Here is a 20,278-nt window from a genome sequence, read left to right on the forward strand (position 1 = left end):
CCAATGTGCCCTTTGAATCGCACATACTCCACACGCAAAGTTTCTAATGGCAGTCCACCACACAGTATTCATTACAGATCTTCATGACACAATACAAAGTATTTGATCAGCCTGTGCACTTATTGTTTAAAGTCTTTGTGTTCGCGAAAACCCGTTTGTAATTTAATTTTACAAAGCCAGCACACCATGACACCAGAGTAAAAAAAGTTTGCGCTTCTGGTTAATTTAAATATATATAAAACCAAAAATCTCCTTAAAGGACTGTTGCTCGATACGCTATCATACATTATAATCATACTATGATAATGCAGACTAGTACTCATGCTAAATAAGCATATTTAGGATTATCTTTGTTGTACACTGTAGCGTAGCAGTTGTGGAAGAAGGGTTGGGTAGATGTAACCTGTTCATAGCTCTAGGGGTGACATCCCTACATCCACAACCATCTTCTAAAGGCAAAGTATCTTTCCAAGGCCAGAACTGCAGTTCTAATGACCACCGTTTGTAAGTCGAAAGAGGTTCTCCCTTGGTATGACTTCTCATTTCCTGGCTCTCTCAAATGAACAACCGAGAGTAAACGTTCTTGAGAAGTAAAGGTACCACTGTCCTTGATTGGAAGACGAACAGCTGAGGGTCAGACGGTCAAAACCTCGGAATACAGATCTGTCTCAGCCACATCGTGTGTATGTGTGTGTATGAGAGAGAGAGAGACAGTTTGGGAAAGAGTGAAAAAATGTTTGTGTGCGCGCGCTCGCACGTGCAGCAACTGTAACAGTCTAATGCTTCAAAAGCCAAAACAGGTAAACAGTTACAGACGTTAATAATGAAACCTCAGAGGCAGGTTTATGAAAGTCGCTGAAGCAGCTTAATGATGTGGGCGAGACGGCGTGTCGCCTGCACCATTGCCCAGTGCAGACGGCGACCATGTCCCGTCAGATGGCAGACACGTCCATCATGGCCACGTAATGAGTAAGACGGCAAGCAGGGCTGGCGAGTCGCATCTGGGTGGGTGCGGGATGATTTAACTCTCGTGTTTACCTGCAGCCACTCAACACTGGCTGCCATTGCTGGGCGACATGATCCATGGCATTAGTCTGCGCACTCATACTCCGGGCTGCTCAAGTTCCTGCAATTTTGAGGCTGTATAGTATGCTTTCAGATCCCACAATTTGCCGTTTGATAAACATTTTATAAAACAATGTACTGTCTAAGCATATGTTAATTTTCAGTAATTATATATATTCTAGCCATTTGAAAAGCATTCAACTAGCTAAATAATTTCCATTAAAAGGTTTTGGGGATTTACTATCGTTTTGTAACCATGATGTAACTCCATCTATTTGTTCACTTTTGAAATCATTGACGCTTCGGCTTACTGAATGTTGTCCATATTGACAAGACAATTAATATCAGATTCTGAGGCATGTAGTGGTGTCTATAAGCCTGTGATTGGCTTTCATTTTATTTTTTGTTTTGTTCTTTTATTGTTCTTTTTTGATCAATAATAAGTGGTTTTAAATTGTAAGATATGAAACTATATAATTGGCTAAGCATATAAAATAAAATGTCTAATACTGCTGGAGTTGTGCCATGACACCCGTGACACAGTCTGCCCACCCGCTAAACTAATGCAGCCTCCCATCTGCTTGCCACCTGCTGCACGTGGTCATAACTCTGCTGTTTTAATAATCCAATGGTTATCACATGGAGAGTAAACACAGTATCAAGCTACAATGTGCTTGAATACAATAATTGTCGGCTAAAGACCAGCCAACAAATCGTTCTGAAAAAGTAGGTTCAACGATGGTTTTTTGGCTTGAAGCTATGACACAATAGGTTACAAATTATGATACTGTACTTTACAAATGTATGCTATGACATTATGCAGAGGTAGTCTATGAGGCTATCCAGTCTTAACAATGACCACTCTACAGTTCAAAACCGTGATGACATGAAGAAACTAAGCATCTAAGAAGAAGCATCTAAGGAACTAAACAAATGTAAACTATGACTCGATATAGATGTCGATATGAACTACAGGTGTAAACTATGAGAGTATACATCTGAAAACTATGACACTGTACAATGTAAACTATGATACTAAACGCGATATCATTCACTTGTGAGCTTCAGCTGCTTCTTTGTTATTGTTTCACTTTTGGTTATTTTGACCCAATTTGTGACAAATAATTATGAAATCATTATTTCCACCACACCGAGGCACTGTGACATTACTGACTTCATCTCAACAGCTGACTTCCTTTGTTTTCTTCAACAGGACATTGACAAGCTGGAGTTGCGCTCTTTTGAGTACGGAGTGTAAATGTTACTGGTTTCGGCTACCCCTGGTGGACCACTCACTCCTGCCAGGTTTCAACAGTTCATGACTAGCTCTAGACGAGACAAGAGTGTGTATAACTTATCTGTAAGTAGAAACCCGTAAAGAGTGTTTGTTTAGTTTCAATTCCTTCCTTTGCATTGTGTGGTCTGTACATAGACCATTAAATTTAAACAAAGTCTCAATAATTTTAGGAACTAATATATCATTGCACATATGTGTGTGAAAATGTGTTCGAACTAGTTGCCTTTGTTATAAATTTCTTTTTGTTCCAACACGTAGCATTTCAGTGTCAGTGTTTGTGATAATTAGGTCTTGGCAGACTAGACCAAGTCCTCCTCCTCCTGTCAGTGTGTAAGTAGATGAAGCCTTGATAGTCTTGAGTATTTTGTTCCCTGTGTGGATGTACAGGCAGATGAACCTTTGGCAGTCTTGAGTATTTTGTTCCCTGTGTGGATGTACAGGCAGATGAAGCCTTGGCGCTGGACGCCATGCTGGCTGTACTCAGCGGTCTGAACGATCTCCTGGCGGACGAGGAGGGGGTCAAGATCTTCAAAAGCACCTTCCGCCGCCGAGAAATGTACAATGTTGACATGAAGGGCATCCAGTGCTGGAACCGCAACATAACTCCCTGGACACACGGACCAGCCATCAAGAGGGCGCTAGAAAAGGTTTGCTTTGTTCTCTCTAAGCACTGTTTATTATCAACGGTGTCTGAGACTTGGACTTTGTGTTTCTCCCGGTTAGTATAAGCTTTGATTGCCTGCAGTCGTGTAAGCAGATGTGACTAATGGTGCTGTCAGACTGTTGTCGCCAGAACTTCTGCCTCTAACTGTTGGACCAGCATTTCGTCCGGCGTACGTTGTAAAACATAGGTGTAAATCTGAGCAAAGTGCTCAGACATCTTGAAATAAGGAACAGAAGTGTAGCAAACATTGATATCCAATAGGGTAACAAATGTAGATACATTTTTAAATGCAATATTCTCTGTTTCCTTCACATGTTTGATTAAACTTAGCTCATTGAATTTCGAGTCAAGGCAAATGGCTTTAAGGTTCTCTCTTATCCTTTCTCTCCTTTCCCACCCGACCATCGAAGCACCGTTCTACTGTACTTTCTCTCCTCCTCCGGACCATCGAAGCACACTTTTCTCTCTCACACACACACACAAATCGAATGGCAGTTCTGCTATTCTCTCTCTCTCTCTCACACACACACCCCATTGAAGCAGTTTTTCTCCCCCATTGAAGCGCCGTTTGCTGTGGTTTCTCCCACCCTCGATGTCTTCTAGCTCTTTATTTATTCTCTTCGTCTTTCTGTTGTCTGGGCTTCTCCTGATTCCCTCCGTCTTTCTGTTCCGTTTATTAGGAAATTTCTTTTGATCTGAATGAAGCTTGACGTGCATATCGAACACTTGATTAAACTTCTCCTCCTCATGCATTCATTGTATGTTCTCCTAGCTCTCATTTTTTACTTTCTCTTTCTCCTTCCCCTCGCTCGCTCTCTCACGTTGCCTATGCAGGCTGGTTACAGCCGGGCGTGGCAGTCAGCCATGTTTGTTAACGAGTTCAAGAGAGCAGGTTAGTCTGAAGGACTTGCAGCTGCAGGTTGGCACTTAATCAGCGGAATGCGAAACGCCTTTAACGGCGCATGAATGGAGAGGAGAATAAAGAATTGATCCTGTTTGACAAGAAGGGACTGGCTATAGGGCTCTGCAGGATGGCTATAGGGCTCTGCAGGATGGCTATAGGGCTCTGCAGGATGGCTATACTACATCCAATCTATCGCCCAGCTTCCGGTAGTCGCAGCCAGGTGAACGCCAATGCTCTCTTTTCATCTCACTTCTGCAAAAACCTTGACAAATAGTTGCTGTTGTTATCGCCTCCAAAGAAGTAATTTGCTCTAAATTGATGGAAAATGTTCTTTTGTTAATTATTTCACCCACAACGTGGATAAACAGTTTAAAAGGGCAGAGTTTCGTTTCTTGTTGTGGATATCAAAGTTTGCCATGGCCTAAAAAGGGAAGCATAACAAAGAGCACGTTTTCCAGGACATTAACCATTTGATGTCAAAATGGCAATATCGAGAAACATGTGTTTTATTTGATTATTTTAGATTTACAAATTTCAGAACACATAAAACTAAACTAATACTACAAGCGCTATATAACTTATTTCTGTGTTAATCAACATGTCTTTGTCACGAACCGTTGATTACATAAAAAATGATTAGATTATGTTTCTGCCTTTAATCGCTTATTTTATGTAAATTTCTGCTTTACCAGTATAGTTCTCAGCTATTAACTTTTATCATTTCAATATGTTTGCAGCAATGGATTCAGTATTAAATGTCTTTCGCAAAACAAAAACGCGTTACAGTTGCCAATCATCGACAGCTAAAGCAATGCCGTTCTGCTTTATTTGTTGCGATGATAGATGATCTTTTCTCAACAGTTGTGTTCTTAGCATCATTATAAAATACTCTTAAACTAATGGTAGGTTTGATTAAGTAATTAAGTAACAAAAACTAACATTTAAACTAAATCCATGAGCTTGTGTCATGTCTGAACTAGGTCAAGATTTCAGGATGGACTGGACCGATAGCTTTTGATGAACACGGAGTCAGACAGAATCACACCTTAGAAATTTTGCATCTGACCTACAGATCACCACTTAAGAAAGTAAGAAATCTTTATGTCTCTTTACTTTTTTCTAATAAATTATCATATCTATCAATAGATGCTAGAAACATAAACGTAAGCTGTCTGTGATGGGCGTGTTTCCAGGTTTCAACAAAAATTCCAGTCAGTGCATGTGCAGAGTGAAAAGCCATATTCACTTCTAATTATCAACGCAAGACATGTTGTAACAAATGTATACATAGAGGACCTATATTCATTTTAACAAGATTGGCCAAATTAATTTGCTACCAAGTTCTCCTATGTGATGACTATTACTCGTCTAGGGGTCACTAAATCCTAAATATATCCACATTTACAGTCAACAGTTTCCTTATTCAACAAACTGAAAAATCTCAGATTCATTATTGTTTTCATTGGATCGTGGTCACTAGAGACAGGAGTGGTCAGCAAATTTCCGTTCTGATTTAAAGATGCGCCCTTGCCAGAAAACAGGACCCGGTTGTCACCCAATCATAAATAAACTATAGCTATAGGAGTGAGTCAGTCAGTCAGTCAGTCAGTCAGTCAGTCAGTGAATGCTGTGAGTGAATGCAGAAGACACCCAAAGCATAACCAACGTAATAACCATCTTGAGTAGAATAAACTCACAACACTAAACATTTTGTTTTATGTTTTTGGCAGGAAAGTCCTTTCATGATGCAAAAGTGTCCCAGTGCATGGTAACCCCTGCACGGGCAACGTTAAGTTCGAAGGTTACTGTGCGACCTCATGAACGAATCGCAGAACTCGTTGTTTCCCATACATCATCAAGAAGGTTGCATACAATACTTACGGCAAGCAAGGGAAGATGGATCCTGGAACGGAATGATTGGAAGAACTGATCAGAGGAAAGTTATTGATTGCGTTTCTTACTTCCATCCAACTTGTTATTAGACATTACAGTCAGCCTGTGACAAATTGTTTTTACAAAGCCTCTGTGAGCAACATACAAACCTCATACTTAGTGACTTGTCTCTCTCTCATTGTGCCGGCCAGAACTATGTAAAGCTTAACGCAAAATCTGCCGTATTTTTGTGTAAACATTCATTTATACTCGTATGTCTGCGCAAATATGTACAAACATATAAATAATGAAAACATATGCACGAAGAGTTACTTTTGTTTAAAAAATCGCCATATTAGGAGATGTGAAAAGTGTTGAATAAAAAGATGACGCCGACGATAAGACGACAGGTACTGCTGCTACTGATGATGCTTGCGTCTTATATTATTAATGTTGTTATTATATATTATTATTATTATTTTATTATTATTATTATTATTATTATTATCTTGTTTTTTAGGACGCAGATATAGCTGTGGCTGCCTCTCTCCATAACTGAAGTTCGTGAGCGAGTAGTAGATTTTTCCAAGCCTTACATGGACACAGGGACGTCCATCATGATCAAGAAGCCCGACAAGCAGCATGGGGGCATCTTCTCCTTCAAGAGTCCGCTCTCTGATGATGTTTGGCTCTCCATCGTTTTCGGTTTTTCTCCCGTCAGCCTCGTCCTTTTCCCTCATCGCCGCTTCAGTCCGTACGAGTGACGATTAGAGCAACATCGCCAGCAGCAGCAACCGCAACCCAAGGAGGATGGACAGAAGACGTGTTCATCGCCAAGGGTTCGCAGCCTGACATCGAGTCTGGCAGCGGATGTCGGGCAAAGTCGTCCAATCCATTCACGTTGGCCAACACTCTGTGGTTCTCTCTAGGCCTCATCAGCAAGTTCGGTATTCCCCGAGGCAAGTCTGCATGTTAAAACTTAGTCACATAGTCAAACTATAAGAGGTGAACTCTAATGTAATTTTAAAATGTTACTTCTAGAGCTTCTGCTGGCAGTGGAGTAACAGAGGTTGCCTGATTTTTACATAGAGCAGCTTTGCTAGTCTTTAACTCACCGAGCCTTCTCCACAGATATTTATTTAAAATATTTTTAAAATCTAAACGAACTTTGCTTGTCAGAATCACTTTGGTTCCGCAAAATATCACAGAACAGAGACAGCTCTTGAAAAAAAACAGATACAATAATTAAAGACAGTAAAAAACATACTCCGTACTGATCGTTAAAATGTCAAGAGCCGATCACTGATACTTAATACCATAGAGACAAAGGCCCACAGCTAGTTATTACTCAAGACAAAACATGATGTAGCTCTTTAAAATTGTGCGTGCTACGTGCGTGTGTGAGAGAGAAGAGAGAGAATCTTGTAAATTCATTAAAACTTATCACTTCCGGGCATTTTCCCAGGTCCATATCTGGGCGGCTGGTGGGTCTCGGCCTGGTGGTTCTTCACGCTGATCATCATCTCCTCCTACACGGCTAACCTGGCCGCCTTCCTGACCATCGACGCGGCATGGACGTCAAGATTCAACTCGGCCGACACCTTGTCCGGCAGACGGAGATCCGTTACGGTACACTGGTCAACGGCTCCACTCAGCAGCTCTCGAGGTGCGTCGTGTCTCCCTTCTGACCATAAACAAACCTACACAAGCAAAGTTTGTCTACCTGAACGTTTCCTGTTACCTGTAAATAGTTTGGACATTCTTTCTTGATTTCTTGTGATGTGAACCTTAGGAATTCTATAATTGCTACTATTATATCTGATTTGAATATTTCTTGCAATAATATTGATTTCTAGAACTTGATAAAAGTTTGAAAATGACAAATGATCTTCACCTAAGTTAGTATGAAGGAATAATAATATTGCACAAAGCTAAATGACATAATGCCCTTATAAGCTCTCTGATGGATGTCGATAAATCAGTTACTGCGGGCCGTATAAATAAATGGTGTTCTTCATTTACCGAGAGTGTTTCATTACACTTGGTTCGTGTGTGTGTGTGTGTGCCCAGAGCACAGAGGGACTGTGTACAAGCAGATGTGGAACTTCATGAAGGAGGCGCAGCCCAGCGTCTTCGTGTCGTCAATGACGAGGCTGCGTTCAAGCGGCGTGCGCGATAGCAAATGGAAGTATGCTTCTTGCTGACTCCACCATGAACATCTACCACAATCAGCGGAAGCCGTGCACCACCATGATGGTGCGGCCGCAACCTCGACTTCAAGGGCTACGGTGTCGTCACTCCCTTAGATCTGATCTGAGGTAGAGTGCAAAGCGACCTTCATTTCTATCCTTTCTCTCCTATTCTCTATTTCTCGTTTCTTCTTTCTCTTTTTTTTTTTTTTCTTTTTTGTTCTGTTTTTGCCTTGTCTCTTCGTAATTTATTGTGTTCTGTCCTTTAATGCACAACTGTTTTCTTCTAAATTAGGAATAATTTATTACAAGAGTCAATAGACATTTTTTTTTTTTGTAAATGCAGAAAAATGGAAGAAAAAAGTTGTTTATCTGTGGGTGTGTTGGGGTTTTTTGTTTGTTTATTTTTGGTTTTCTTATGTGAGCTTGGTCATTCGTTATTTGTTCGCTTTCAACACTTAATAATGTGAAATGAAAAAAAATTGATTTGTCTATATCTATAATTTTAGCCCCCTACCTTCAATCAGAAACACTTGTATTTACTTTCATAGATTAACGCAGTCTGGTTCCTGTATTATTATCATTGGATTTGTTGCATTTGTGCGTGTTGTGATTACCAGAGTATTTTCAGTTTGGAAAATCCATTTCATCAACACTTTACAAACGAGAGCCAATCTCCAATTCCGTGTGAAGTATTTTCATCCTTTTAAATCTCACGCCTCTTACACTTATTTTTTTTTATGGCTCGCTACTTTTGTTGTTTTGTTTGTTTTGTTTTTCGTCTCCTCCCTCTGTAATTTCTCTACAGTAAACACACTCAGTGGAGATTTGTTAGTTTTCTCAGTTGGTGACATTTGATATAATATTTTCCCCGATTGCTCTCCTGTTCAAGTGTGTACCTTACACATTTTTTCCATTGGACCGCTTCCAGCGATAAGATTGGCTATTTTTTACTATTACAGAATATTGTCAGTGTTAAATAACTTTATGATGTCTTGGTCTGTGGCAGAGCTCCTATCAACATCGCCGTCCTTCAGCTGAGAGAAGTGGCCCGTGAGCTGCACAAACTGGAGCGCAAGTGGTGGTATGACAAAGGAGAGTGTGGACAGAACATAAAGTAACATCGTCTCGCCCTCTTGTGTAGCGACTCTAGAAGGCTTTGTTCTAGACAGGCTTGACTCCAAATTCACAGAACTTACAAATGATATTTTATCGGAGTCAAAAATAGCAAATCTTACAATAAAAACAGTGTCAGAACAAGTTTGTTTTAAAATACTTGTCAATAAAATCAAAACTGAAATAGAATTTTTTTGCAATTTATAAAACTTTTTTTCCCGAACTTGTTGAACTAGGACTGTTTCGAGTCTTGTAAAGCCACTAGACAAGAAACACGTTTTACTTTAAGAAGCTGAAAATATTCACACATATTTTACAACGGCATTTACAGTTGTGAGCAGAGCATAAACAAAAATGTTTCACGAAAATGAAAGTATATGAACGCACACATAAAGTTTTAAGTCTTTGGGTGTTTGTCTTAAATTCTGACCCCAGCTTAGCCTCGGGGTCATCCAAACGTCAGCAAGAAAAACCTCTCGCTGACTTAAGTCCTTCTTAAACAGAAAAATGATGATTTACTGAACACTTTCAACTCAGTCAAACATCCGACCACACTTTATTGTTCATAACAGACTTTAAAGTGTAGACATGACGTCATCTGGAGGCTGTGATCTACCTATAGTATGTGCCTAAGCTCATAAAACATTATCCAGATGTACGAAGACTCGTCCTGTCAAATTATCCACACGTTCAAACACACCAAACCTTTCGCAAGTACACTGGTGTAGACAGGGTGCATAGTATATTACCCAATCTTCCTGATGGTCACACTCTGGATTAAGACGACCCAAGACAACAACATATGTATCCAGTGACCCTTCATCCAACAGCTAGAGACCTGCACTTTGCAGATATTAGTCTCCTATCTCATCGCAACAACATGCACAATCCAAACTGAGTAAGCTAGCCGAGAAGCAGAGAAGACTGGCTTAAATGTAAACAGAAAGACGACCGAAGGATGAGAATCAACAAGAAGCAGGACCTCCCAATCCAACTTCAAGAGAGAACATACTGGAAACAGACCGCATCATGTAGACTGAACTAAACTACAACTAATAGACTCTAGACGCAAATGGTTGTCACAATGTCACTTTTGACAATTACCCAAAAAAAATCTAATTCCTTGCTTACTTTTTTTCGTGAAAAGTTTTCAAGAGCACTCTGATCCACAGCTTTCTGGAAAGAATTAGTTCTGAGCATTCACAAAGCTTGAAAGTCTTTTCCAGTGCGGTTGGTCGTGCACAGTAACAAATTGTCAAGAGTTATTTTCTGTATAATTTTGAGCAGAACACTGACTGCTGACACTTGATCGCTAAATGGCGAGTCTAACGCTTCTAACAACTTTCTTCCTTTTTATTTCAGGAGAGCAAGTCAAGCTCATTAACTCTCTCAAACGTTTCTGAATATTTCACATTCTGTGGAGGTCTTGTTCTCTCCATGATTGTGGCACTTCTGGATTATTGCATTAGAATGAGGCTCAGACAGAGGAACTGCAAAACAGGCATAGTGAGTATAGCAGGCCACCATCTTAATGAAACAATGTACTAGACTTAAAGCTAAATGTGCTAAAGGTGTTTTTAAGCTTCTTAACTGATATCTGTTAAAGTCATTCATCCAAAACTTTCTTAATTACAAAGGAAATTAAATAAAGCGTTTGTTCAATTAGTTAATTTTAGATCATTGTTTTGAGTGATTTTACGTGAATTGAGAACATTCAAACTCTTTAATTGATATTTTGATGAAAGAGAATGTTATAGCAATTGTATGCATAAACATATGCAAACATACAGCTAGTTCAAGGCAAACATACACTCATGAGCACTCTACAGTGCAGCTTCCTACACACGCGCCTTCTTTGTGAAAACCAATGAAAATTGAGATATGAAAATACATTTTTAATTTCGTACGATCACATCACCAGTTTCGTTCCTGCATCATAATGTGTTTTGACTGTTCATCCACACAGACTTCAATTCGATTTTCCCGAAAAAAAGACAGATCAAGGGAAAGAACAACACGGAGCAGCTACCGACAACCTACGTCCAATGTAATGTCAGGCAACAACGGAACAGTGCGTGTAGCTTTGTTATTTATTTTGTTATCGCTTCAATACAGCTTACCTTTAATTTCAAACACTACATGGCTCGATAATGAAGAGAGTGTAACGGGGTTGTTTGTCAGCAAGATACAAACTGACAAAAATACTTGTTATTGAGTTCTCTAACACATTTCAGTACGAACGAGACGCAGTTCTTAAAGACTCCTCTTCATTTTTAAAAAATAAAATATAATGTTCTACCATTTTACTTGTGAAAAAAATCAAAAGAGTTGATTGATTTAGGAAATAACTCTTAAATCAACACGCGTGGGAGAGAGAAAGAGATTTACAGAAAATGTGTGTGTTGGCGAGATTGCCTATGTATACGTGTGGTTGCATGTTTGTATCTATTCATCACTTATACTCACTACACATCACTGCAACACGCTGTCTTCAATGCTGTTTCCATTGCCCTGAATGTTTTACACACAGTACCACCAGAGTATCCCCCCTGTTACTTGTGTGTTCAATATTTGGCATACTTGGCTAATTATTTATTTTGTTTGTACTTCTAGTGCCCATATTCAAGAGAAGCACTGCACTCGTGTATTGATACGCTGGACAACTCATTATGACAGTGACTTCTGCTACTCCAGTCACACACAAGTCTGCCTTTGGTCGGCACGGACTGTGAGTTCTCAGGGTGTCGTAGGAACACTTCATCGAAATTTGCTTCATCTCCATGCTCTGCAACCGTCACACAATGAATCTGTATCCTATACACGTCCGTGGTCACACGCAGGCCTACACGCGAAGGGAGACAATCTCACTATCGCCCTGCGCTAATTCTGCCTCCATGTCCATCAACGTGTTTTGGATGCGGTGGAGTACATCGGTTCCCGGTCATTCATCAAAAGGCTAAAAAATAGAATGATCCTGGAGAGTTTTCAACAGATTTTTGCAAAGTTTGGTCCAAAAAGAATCGTCAGCAAATATATCCTGTTGATCCATGTGTTTTTAGTTTGGCGCGATGTGATATGAAGCCGTTAAAAGCTTGTGTTCACACCTCTAAATAAGCATTACTTGTGTCCCTTAATGTGAAAGCTATTTATGATCGTGCGTGTGTGTGTGTGCTTGCTTTTTGTCAATTTGTGTGTGCGTGCATACGATCGCGCATGTGTGTGGTGTGAGAAGAGAGAGAAGGAGAGCATGCAGTCCTTCATTACGAACAAAAGTCTTAAAGATCATTTTCCCCAGCACTATGTGAGTAATTTCAAACTATTTTTAAAGAAAAGGTTTACTTATTGTGTGTTTTGTTCATGTGTTTTTAACTGTGGATCATGGAGAATATTTTCATTGACACAATGACTGGTTGATAGACAACGACGTGAGCACAATGTCCTATTTCACAGCGACTCTTGGCCTTAATTTGCTTTTAACATTTTGTAAAGATGTTCGCGAATGATCATTAGCATACTGGAGTCTGCTTGATGGATTTACTTTCAGTGCAATATAATGGCCTTAGTTGCTGCCGCAGTGTATCGCTGTGTTTGGAGTTCATTTACTTTGCTTGTCATTTTACTTTTCAAATGCAAATTTGCAAAAATAAATTGGAATGGTTTGGAAATGAGAGAGGCTTTATATCATGCACATCGTATGACCATGTGATGTCTCATTACTGAGATTTCTTGTTTACAAATCCAAACAAAAATGAACACCATCCCTTTGTGTCTTTAACCACATTTATTGACTGATATAAATATTAAAATGTCTGAGAATGTAATGGTTTCTGGAATATTTTTGCATCAATCATTACATCTTCCCTATTAGAAACGGAACTGCATAAGAAATGCTCACCGTGCAACATTCTTTGTCAATAAAGATGCAACATTGTGTATCACAAATCACGTCCTAGGTATAACCAGACATTATAAAATCCATCAGACTGAATAGTTGTCGCTTTTGCTTAAGAAACTTGCAATTTGAAAGAAACATCCAAGGTTTGTATCACAAGTATTAACGGAAAAGTATATCAATATACAATGAAACTCTTAATTTTAAACAAAATAAAGACCTGAGGGTTTGTTTGTTGTTTTTTTTCTTTTTTTTCTTTTTTTTCTTTTTTTTTTTCTTTTTTTGTTGTTAACTTTTTAATGCCTTGTTTTCTGACGTCATAAATAGCAGTTGGTTACTAGCTGATTATGTAATTTGCTTGTGGGAAGGGGAGATGATTCGTCCTGTATTCTCTTATGCCTCACTCTGCTGCACGCGCAAACATGGCCTTTCACGCTGCAATGAATAAACAATTCCCTGGTGTGTGAGGGCGTTGCGTTTTCGTTTGATTGCTCAAATGATTTTGTGTGTGCGAATTTCTGGGTGTCGTAAAGATAGGAGGCCGACTTGAAGAAGCATCCTTCCACTTGATCTTTGATAGTTGGCAAAAGAGACTCAAACCGACAGTTGTTCTTGTTGTGATCAATAGTAAGTGCCACTCACAGCCATTTCAATTTTTCAGCGTTCCTTGAAGGATATATTGGTGATTTGATGATACTGTTTGTTAACTTCCTGAAAAAATTCAGCCGTTGGTTCATGTAATCCCTGTGGTATAGTAGTCGCTCTCCACAATGTTTTAGAATTTAGAGCTTAACGGAAGATGATCAGGAAATGCACAACATGAAAGCAAGAACAGTCATGAAAGCAGGAGAGGATCCAGTTCAAATATCCCGACTGCAGGTCCAACTTCGTTTGCAGCCAATCTCCGCCAAGCCAGCACTCGCCAATCCCAAGGGAGCCGAGCAGGAATTAAATTTTCTCTGGTGCCAGGAATAGCCAATTCCTTCGTTAAAATGTCGTCTGCAGGAGCGAGATCGGCCCTAGTAGATTATGCCAGGAGACAGATCTGATGGAAGTTCATGACAAATCGGTTGGTGTCAGGAAGGGCAACAATCTTTGATGTGGGCTTGGAACGACAGAAAGTATCCGAGAAGGGCATAGTCGGAAAAGTAACCGTTAGTTGCAAATATTGAAATGTTCGTCACGAGGGAGGCAACAAAACTTACAAATGCTAGATGAACTGGGACTTCTCACGATAGCTACGACAAAACAACAGTAAAATGAACCTGAAAAGAGAGAATACTCTCCTGTGGAATTCTGAATAGAAGCTAAAGGGCTTTTTACATATAAGGCTTGAGGAAAATTGTTTTCCTCTAAACATCTGCATGTGAAATGTGAAAAAGTGCAATTGCTTTGGTCTTTCTTGACTTTCCACCATGTCTTTAACGTCCTGCTTTGACGCATTTATTGACTTGACGAAGTGGTGTTGGAAAGCGGTTAAATTCAAATTTTCGTCCAGTAATTCTGGATAATAACACTTCTCCCCGGCTTCCATACTACAATTACCCAGCGCGAGGCAAATGGAATTCTGAGGTCTGCACGTGTGAAAACTATTAACTTCGATTTTTCTCTTTGTTGATCTAAGCCCCCGAGGTGATATTTCGATCCTCATGTATCGGAAGTTTAGTGCAGTAGCTGGCAAATAAGCGATCTCTCTTTCTGCGCGTGCGAGCTGCACCCTGGACTCTTTTGTGCGCTTCATCCAGATGTCTGGCTGCTCTCTCATCGGGCTGACTGACGACCTACTTTCTTGCTCACAGCACCGCGCGGCAGGAAGACCCTCGCTAGATTAGCTCCATTTGTAAAGTTATTTCTGAGGACGGTGACCTAGAATTAATATGTGTGTGTGTGAGATTATATATAAATATGAGAATATAAGTATGTGTATGTATTTATGATTTAGGTAAGAAAGAGAAGGACAGAAACATCACATGACAAAAGTGTGCTCTTTTTTTGTACATATGTTTATATGTTGATTTATTTTATTGCATACGTAGATATTTCATTAAAGAGCTAGAAGAAGGAAAGGATAAATGATACAGAAAATTAGTTTTTTTTTAATAAGCTGTTATAAGCCGGCCAGTGAAATGTGTGAGTGATAGATATTGTATAGGAATATGTCTGAATATATATATATATGTATTATTTAACTTAGACGGTGATAGATTATAAATTATTTAATAAAGAATCTTGAGTGTTGATAAAAGCATCAACGCAATGTCTGTCAGCTTATTTGCGTCAGCATAAGTGGCGATAAATTTCTCGCGTTTACATGTGTTAATGTTCCTGCTGATGAACTTGGACATGTAGCCTAGCTTTAAGTGCAGAATACTTTCGAGTACCTTCATTAAGAGCACTATGTTGTAAGTTACAAATGGTGTATAATTAACTGAAATCGCTAATCTCGATGATCTTTAGCTGGTTGATACATATCTATGATTATTTGTAGCGTTTTGACAGCAGCCTTTGACAAGAATGTTAATAGTAGTCTAAAAAGACCTCTAATCATCCTTAATACCTTAGATGAAAGCTCGTGGTGCTCCAGGGACTGCGCCCACTCAGTTCGTGTGGATGGTAATGAACAGCGACTGGAATATAAGCACCCCGCCCTTCCTAGCCAAGGGCGAAAAACTATATTTTTGTACATCTACTTACAGAGCATGTAGCAGTGGAGGCAACAGCAGAACAGCGAGATTTCACACAGGACAAACATCTGATAAACATGGGATAAACATCTGATTGTTGTGGCAACAAATACTAGTTTCTGAGGATGACTTACTTATAAAGAGCGTGAACACAGACATGTTCTTGAAGACTGGGGAAAGAAAGGGAAAACATTCTCGTTTTGTATTAAAACCTTTCCATTGCTTTTAATACAGACTATATGAAATACCGTTATACTAAGTCTCGTAAATTGTAAGAAAAGATAATTGGGTGTGTTTATAGCCTTGACAAAGCGTAATAATTTTGCAAAAGATAGAGAGAGAGAGAAAATACAAAACACTGGGTGACGGTGCAGCGTCTCGGGAAGTGGTGACTGCCATGTCATCCAACCTGAATCACACACACTTCTGGATTCTGCTAGCCAGACAGACGACACACCCATCAGCCTGCAGCCAGCTTGTGACTTCAGCTGAATACCCGTCGTCTGCAAGCTCTCTCAGTCCATGTGTTACTTACATTTCCACAGTCTTTTTGTCACCGGTCATACATACAGTCACAAACATCCACTGGCCATTAGAAGCTTTACTTAACGTTCTTGACATCAATGTTACGGGAACCGAAACTCCTCATCCTCCACTGATGCTGCGTGTATGATACAAAGCGAGATGTGCATAGAAGTGCTCTGTCGTGCGAGGATGTGTCGTGTGGTCCATTGTATTGGTGCGTGAAGCTGCTTGTCTCATAATCATACTCCTGCTCCCATCATAAAAATAGACTTCTGACTAGAGAACCTCCCCAATGGTAAAGTGCGGGCCAAACCGTAATAACATAATGGGCAACTGTCTGTTGGAAGATCAATCTCTGACCCAGGGATAATGTAGTGATAGCGATGAGATACGCTCTAACGGGACTGTCACGCGGGAGAAGCGGTGACTTTATGCAACTTGGCTTTGATATTAACACTGTTTGGTGACAACACAATGTCGACAGAGAGCAGGAGACGGTAAATAAATAAAAAGCAGAGAAATTATTGAGAACGATCAAAGTGAGACGAGAACAACCACTTATGGTAATCTGATTTTTAGTTTGCTGCAAAACAGTGGAACTCTCATCCCCTCAACATATACCAACGCAGTGACGGTCACTAGCCGGTCTCACAATGATAACATCAACAGACACAAAGGTCTACACAAACACTAGGTTACATCGTGAAGAACATTTGCGACTAGTCGCAACATCTGTGGCGCACTGTGACCTAACAGACTAACGCAAATGCGGATACATGTACCAGCAGCATTTGGTATTTCTAAGAAACACATAGAGGACATAAAGGCACCACACTATATTCCCAGGTAAAACAAAACACGGGTCCCAGCAAAAGCCATTTTGCATTTTCACCATGGGACCCAGGCTGATGTGCCATATCATATGTGTCCACGATATCCAGGACATGGGATCCAGATGTCCCCGCTCTTCGTTTGCTTCTGTAAATGCGCCGGCCACAAGAGAGAGGAATAATGATCTCTTGAAGAAAGCAAAGAATGTTTTGAGAATTAGAGAGGACTTTGTGCCCTGTTCTTTTAAATCAATTAAGAGTCGCTTGTGTACACAGCAGTACAGAGGCAAGAATATGCACACCCATTATCAAGCAAACGCAAAATGGAACACGGGGCATCCGAACTCTTTAATTACATCCGCGGCAGTCGAATATGAATTAAGTGTTAAAGGCAACAGAATGAACAGACGGATAACAGCGGTATGGGTTTCCACCTGTGCCTCATTGAATCCTGCGTGTTACGATTCCTCTAAAGATATCTCAAATTTTGACATTATACGAAAGTTTTGCTATTCGAGAGAATGTCCACCTTGAATTGCATGGGGAAATATTCGCGATTTGAAGGAGCAGAACGAAAAACTGAAATCTGAACTAGAAAAGTGTAAGAAATACAATTACAGTCCGAAGACATAATTATAGCTACAGATGATAAATGTTTAGCCTTCCTAGCAGAAAAAAAAACCAAAAAACTTAAGGAACAATACATCACGTAGAATTGTAAATGAGTTCAAGTTTAAAAGATTTTTTTAATTTTTTAAATTTTGTGAATACATAATTTTTGTTTATTTAAAATAATCGAAGGCGCATTTATTACACATAAAAAAAAACACAACGTCTAAAGCATTGAATAAAACATTTTGAATCAGAAAACAATCAAAAACATGCAATTATTACATAATTTGTAGTACAAGTATTCTTTAGATTCATCCAAAGACTCCACCACCAATTGGTGCAACTTACCTTGTAGTGGTGTGGTGGCTTGTGTGCCTCGTCGACCCACAGAGCTATGTCGGCGGGAGCCTTGTGCTCCTGGCAGGTCCAACCAAGCCGAACAGGTCTGTCAGGGTAGAGGCCAGACTAAAGTGTTGCACCCGGCCAGAGGATGGTCGTTAGCCTTGGACGGCAAGTCTCTCTACGAGAAAGACACTCGGAAAAGAAAACTGACGCCGAAGACGGATGTGCTGGGCCATCGTGCGCTTAACGGCAGCACAACGCACTGACACTCGCATGGAATGGACAACGCTCACTCTAAGCGATATGGTGCTTTGCCTGTGAGGTCCCGCCAGGCGGGCGAAGTGCCGGCCCTGCGCCTCAACAGGGCCCACCCATGATACTGGTGGTCACCACGCCCCGATGCGAGGAGCCAGGCTTCGGAGGCGGAGGGAAATGGCTACTGGCCGAAAAGGAACAACAACCACAGAAGAGACCCTGAGGCCTCTCAACATCCTACAGTGGAACGCCGAGGGCGTTTACAACAAAAAATTAGCCCTCACCGAAAGACTACATGCTGAAAAAATAGATGTGGCCTGTATTCAAGAAACACACCTGAACCCCAACCACAGATTTACCATCAGAGGTTACCAACCTTCAGGATGGACAGAGAAGGAAGACACAAGGGAGGTGTGCTGATTCTTGTAAAGAATAACATCCCAGCAAGAGATTTCCAAGTGGACACGAATCAGCAAGCTGAAATAAATGGAGTCAAGATTACAGTAGACAGCACTGTGCTCACTATCTTCAACCTGTACTGCCCACCCGACAAAGAACTTTCCCTGCAGACTCTTGATATCCCTGCCGAAAACTGCTTGGCTGTCGGCGACTTCAACAGCCACTCAACCTGCTGGGGCTACGACGAGACGGATAATAGAGGAGAGGAAGTGGAGGACTGGCAGATCGATAGCAAGATGATCCTGTTGAACGATCCAGAAGACCCACCGACTTTCTTCTCGCGCAGATGGGTCTCCTCAACGACCCCTGACCTTGCTTTCGCCACTGACGACCTCTCCAAGAAAACAACCAGAGGGGTACAGAACCAGTTAGGCGGCAGCGACCACAGACCAGTCAAACTGGCCATCAACTTGCAGTACAGGCCCCAAGATTCAAAGACATTTCCCAGGTGGAATTACAAGAAAGCCAACTGGGATACTTTCGTCTCATTGTCAGACCAGTACACCAAAGGAATACGTGTGGCGGACCAGAACATCAACCGTGCCATCGATGCATTCAACAAGGCGATCTTAAAAGCTGCCTCAGAAGCAATACCAAGAGGCGCACGAAAGAACTATAGGCCATACTGGACAGAAGAACTCCAAGAACTAGAAGATGAAGTCTCCAAGATCAGGGAAAAGGTTGAGAATGACCCCACCATAGAAAACAACATAGCACTGAAAGAATCAAGCGCCAAATACAGAAAAGCCTGCAACGAAGCTGCAAGAAAGAGATGGAGAGAAAACAGAGGAACTAAATCTAGACAGAGAAGGAAACAAGTTATGGAAGCTGGCAAGGGCGATGAATGATGAAGATACTAGAAGTGCACCGATCGTCATACAACAAGCACAAGATATGCTAACAGGTAGAAAAGCAGCAAACGCTTTCATTGACAGCTATGAAGAGGTCAGCAACATCACAGTACCAGAAGAAAAGAAACAGCAAGTTCATGAAGAAAGAAGAGAATTCAACCAGCGAAAACACCAGGAAGACTATATGAACAAACCATTCAACATGAAAGAGTTTGAAGAAGCAGTCAAGACCCTAAGTCAGAAGAAATCCCCTGGACCAGATAAGGTCACCAATGAAATGCTGCAACACCTGGGCCCACGAGCCAAGACCAAACTCCTCGACCTCTTCAACAACAGCTGGAACAGCGGCCATGTACCACAAATCTGGCGAGAGGCAGACATGGTGCCCGTCCACAAGAAAGGCAAAGACCGAGCGAAGGTGGACAGTTACAGACCCATAAGCCTCACCAGTTGCGTGGGCAAGTTAATGGAGCGCCTCATCAACACCAGATTATCATGGCACTTGGAAAAGAACAACATCCTTACACCAGAACAAGCAGGCTTCAGACAACATCGCTCAACTGAAGACCAGGTTGCATACATCGCCCAGAAGATCGAGATGGTTACCAGGACAAGAAGCACATGCTGACGGTGTGGATAGACATGGAAAAGGCCTTCGACAAGGTCTGGAAAGATGGACTGAGGTTGAAACTCCAGAAGTGTGGCGTAACCGGCTGTATGT

The 20,278-nt window shown here is 40.8% G+C and overlaps 1 protein-coding gene and 1 long non-coding RNA gene across 3 annotated transcripts in view; both read left to right on the plus strand.

Annotated features, from left to right (window-relative positions):
- The window catches only part of LOC112560404 (glutamate receptor 1-like), a 29,518-nt gene extending 24,498 nt beyond the window's left edge, over positions 1-5,020 (plus strand). Inside the window, exons 6-8 of one of the 2 annotated variants that reach the window (XM_025232245.1) lie at positions 2,276-2,425; positions 2,803-3,009; positions 4,911-5,020. In XM_025232245.1, coding sequence (XP_025088030.1) covers positions 2,276-2,323 — 48 coding nt within the window. In that variant the 3' untranslated portion in view covers positions 2,324-2,425; positions 2,803-3,009; positions 4,911-5,020. The remainder of the gene's footprint in view (positions 1-2,275; positions 2,426-2,802; positions 3,010-4,910) is intronic. The other variant, XM_025232246.1, reaches the window with a different exon arrangement.
- Positions 5,021-10,470: 5,450 nt separating this feature from the next.
- LOC112560405 lies at positions 10,471-13,461 on the plus strand. Its single transcript, XR_003098529.1, has 3 exons — positions 10,471-10,613; positions 11,074-11,178; positions 11,721-13,461. It is a non-coding gene; the product is annotated as an uncharacterized LOC112560405 (long non-coding RNA).
- Positions 13,462-20,278: the final 6,817 nt, after the last annotated feature.

The sequence above is a fragment of the Pomacea canaliculata genome, linkage group LG3 (genome assembly GCF_003073045.1).
Source record: "Pomacea canaliculata isolate SZHN2017 linkage group LG3, ASM307304v1, whole genome shotgun sequence".
NCBI classification, from domain to species: domain Eukaryota; kingdom Metazoa; phylum Mollusca; class Gastropoda; order Architaenioglossa; family Ampullariidae; genus Pomacea; species Pomacea canaliculata.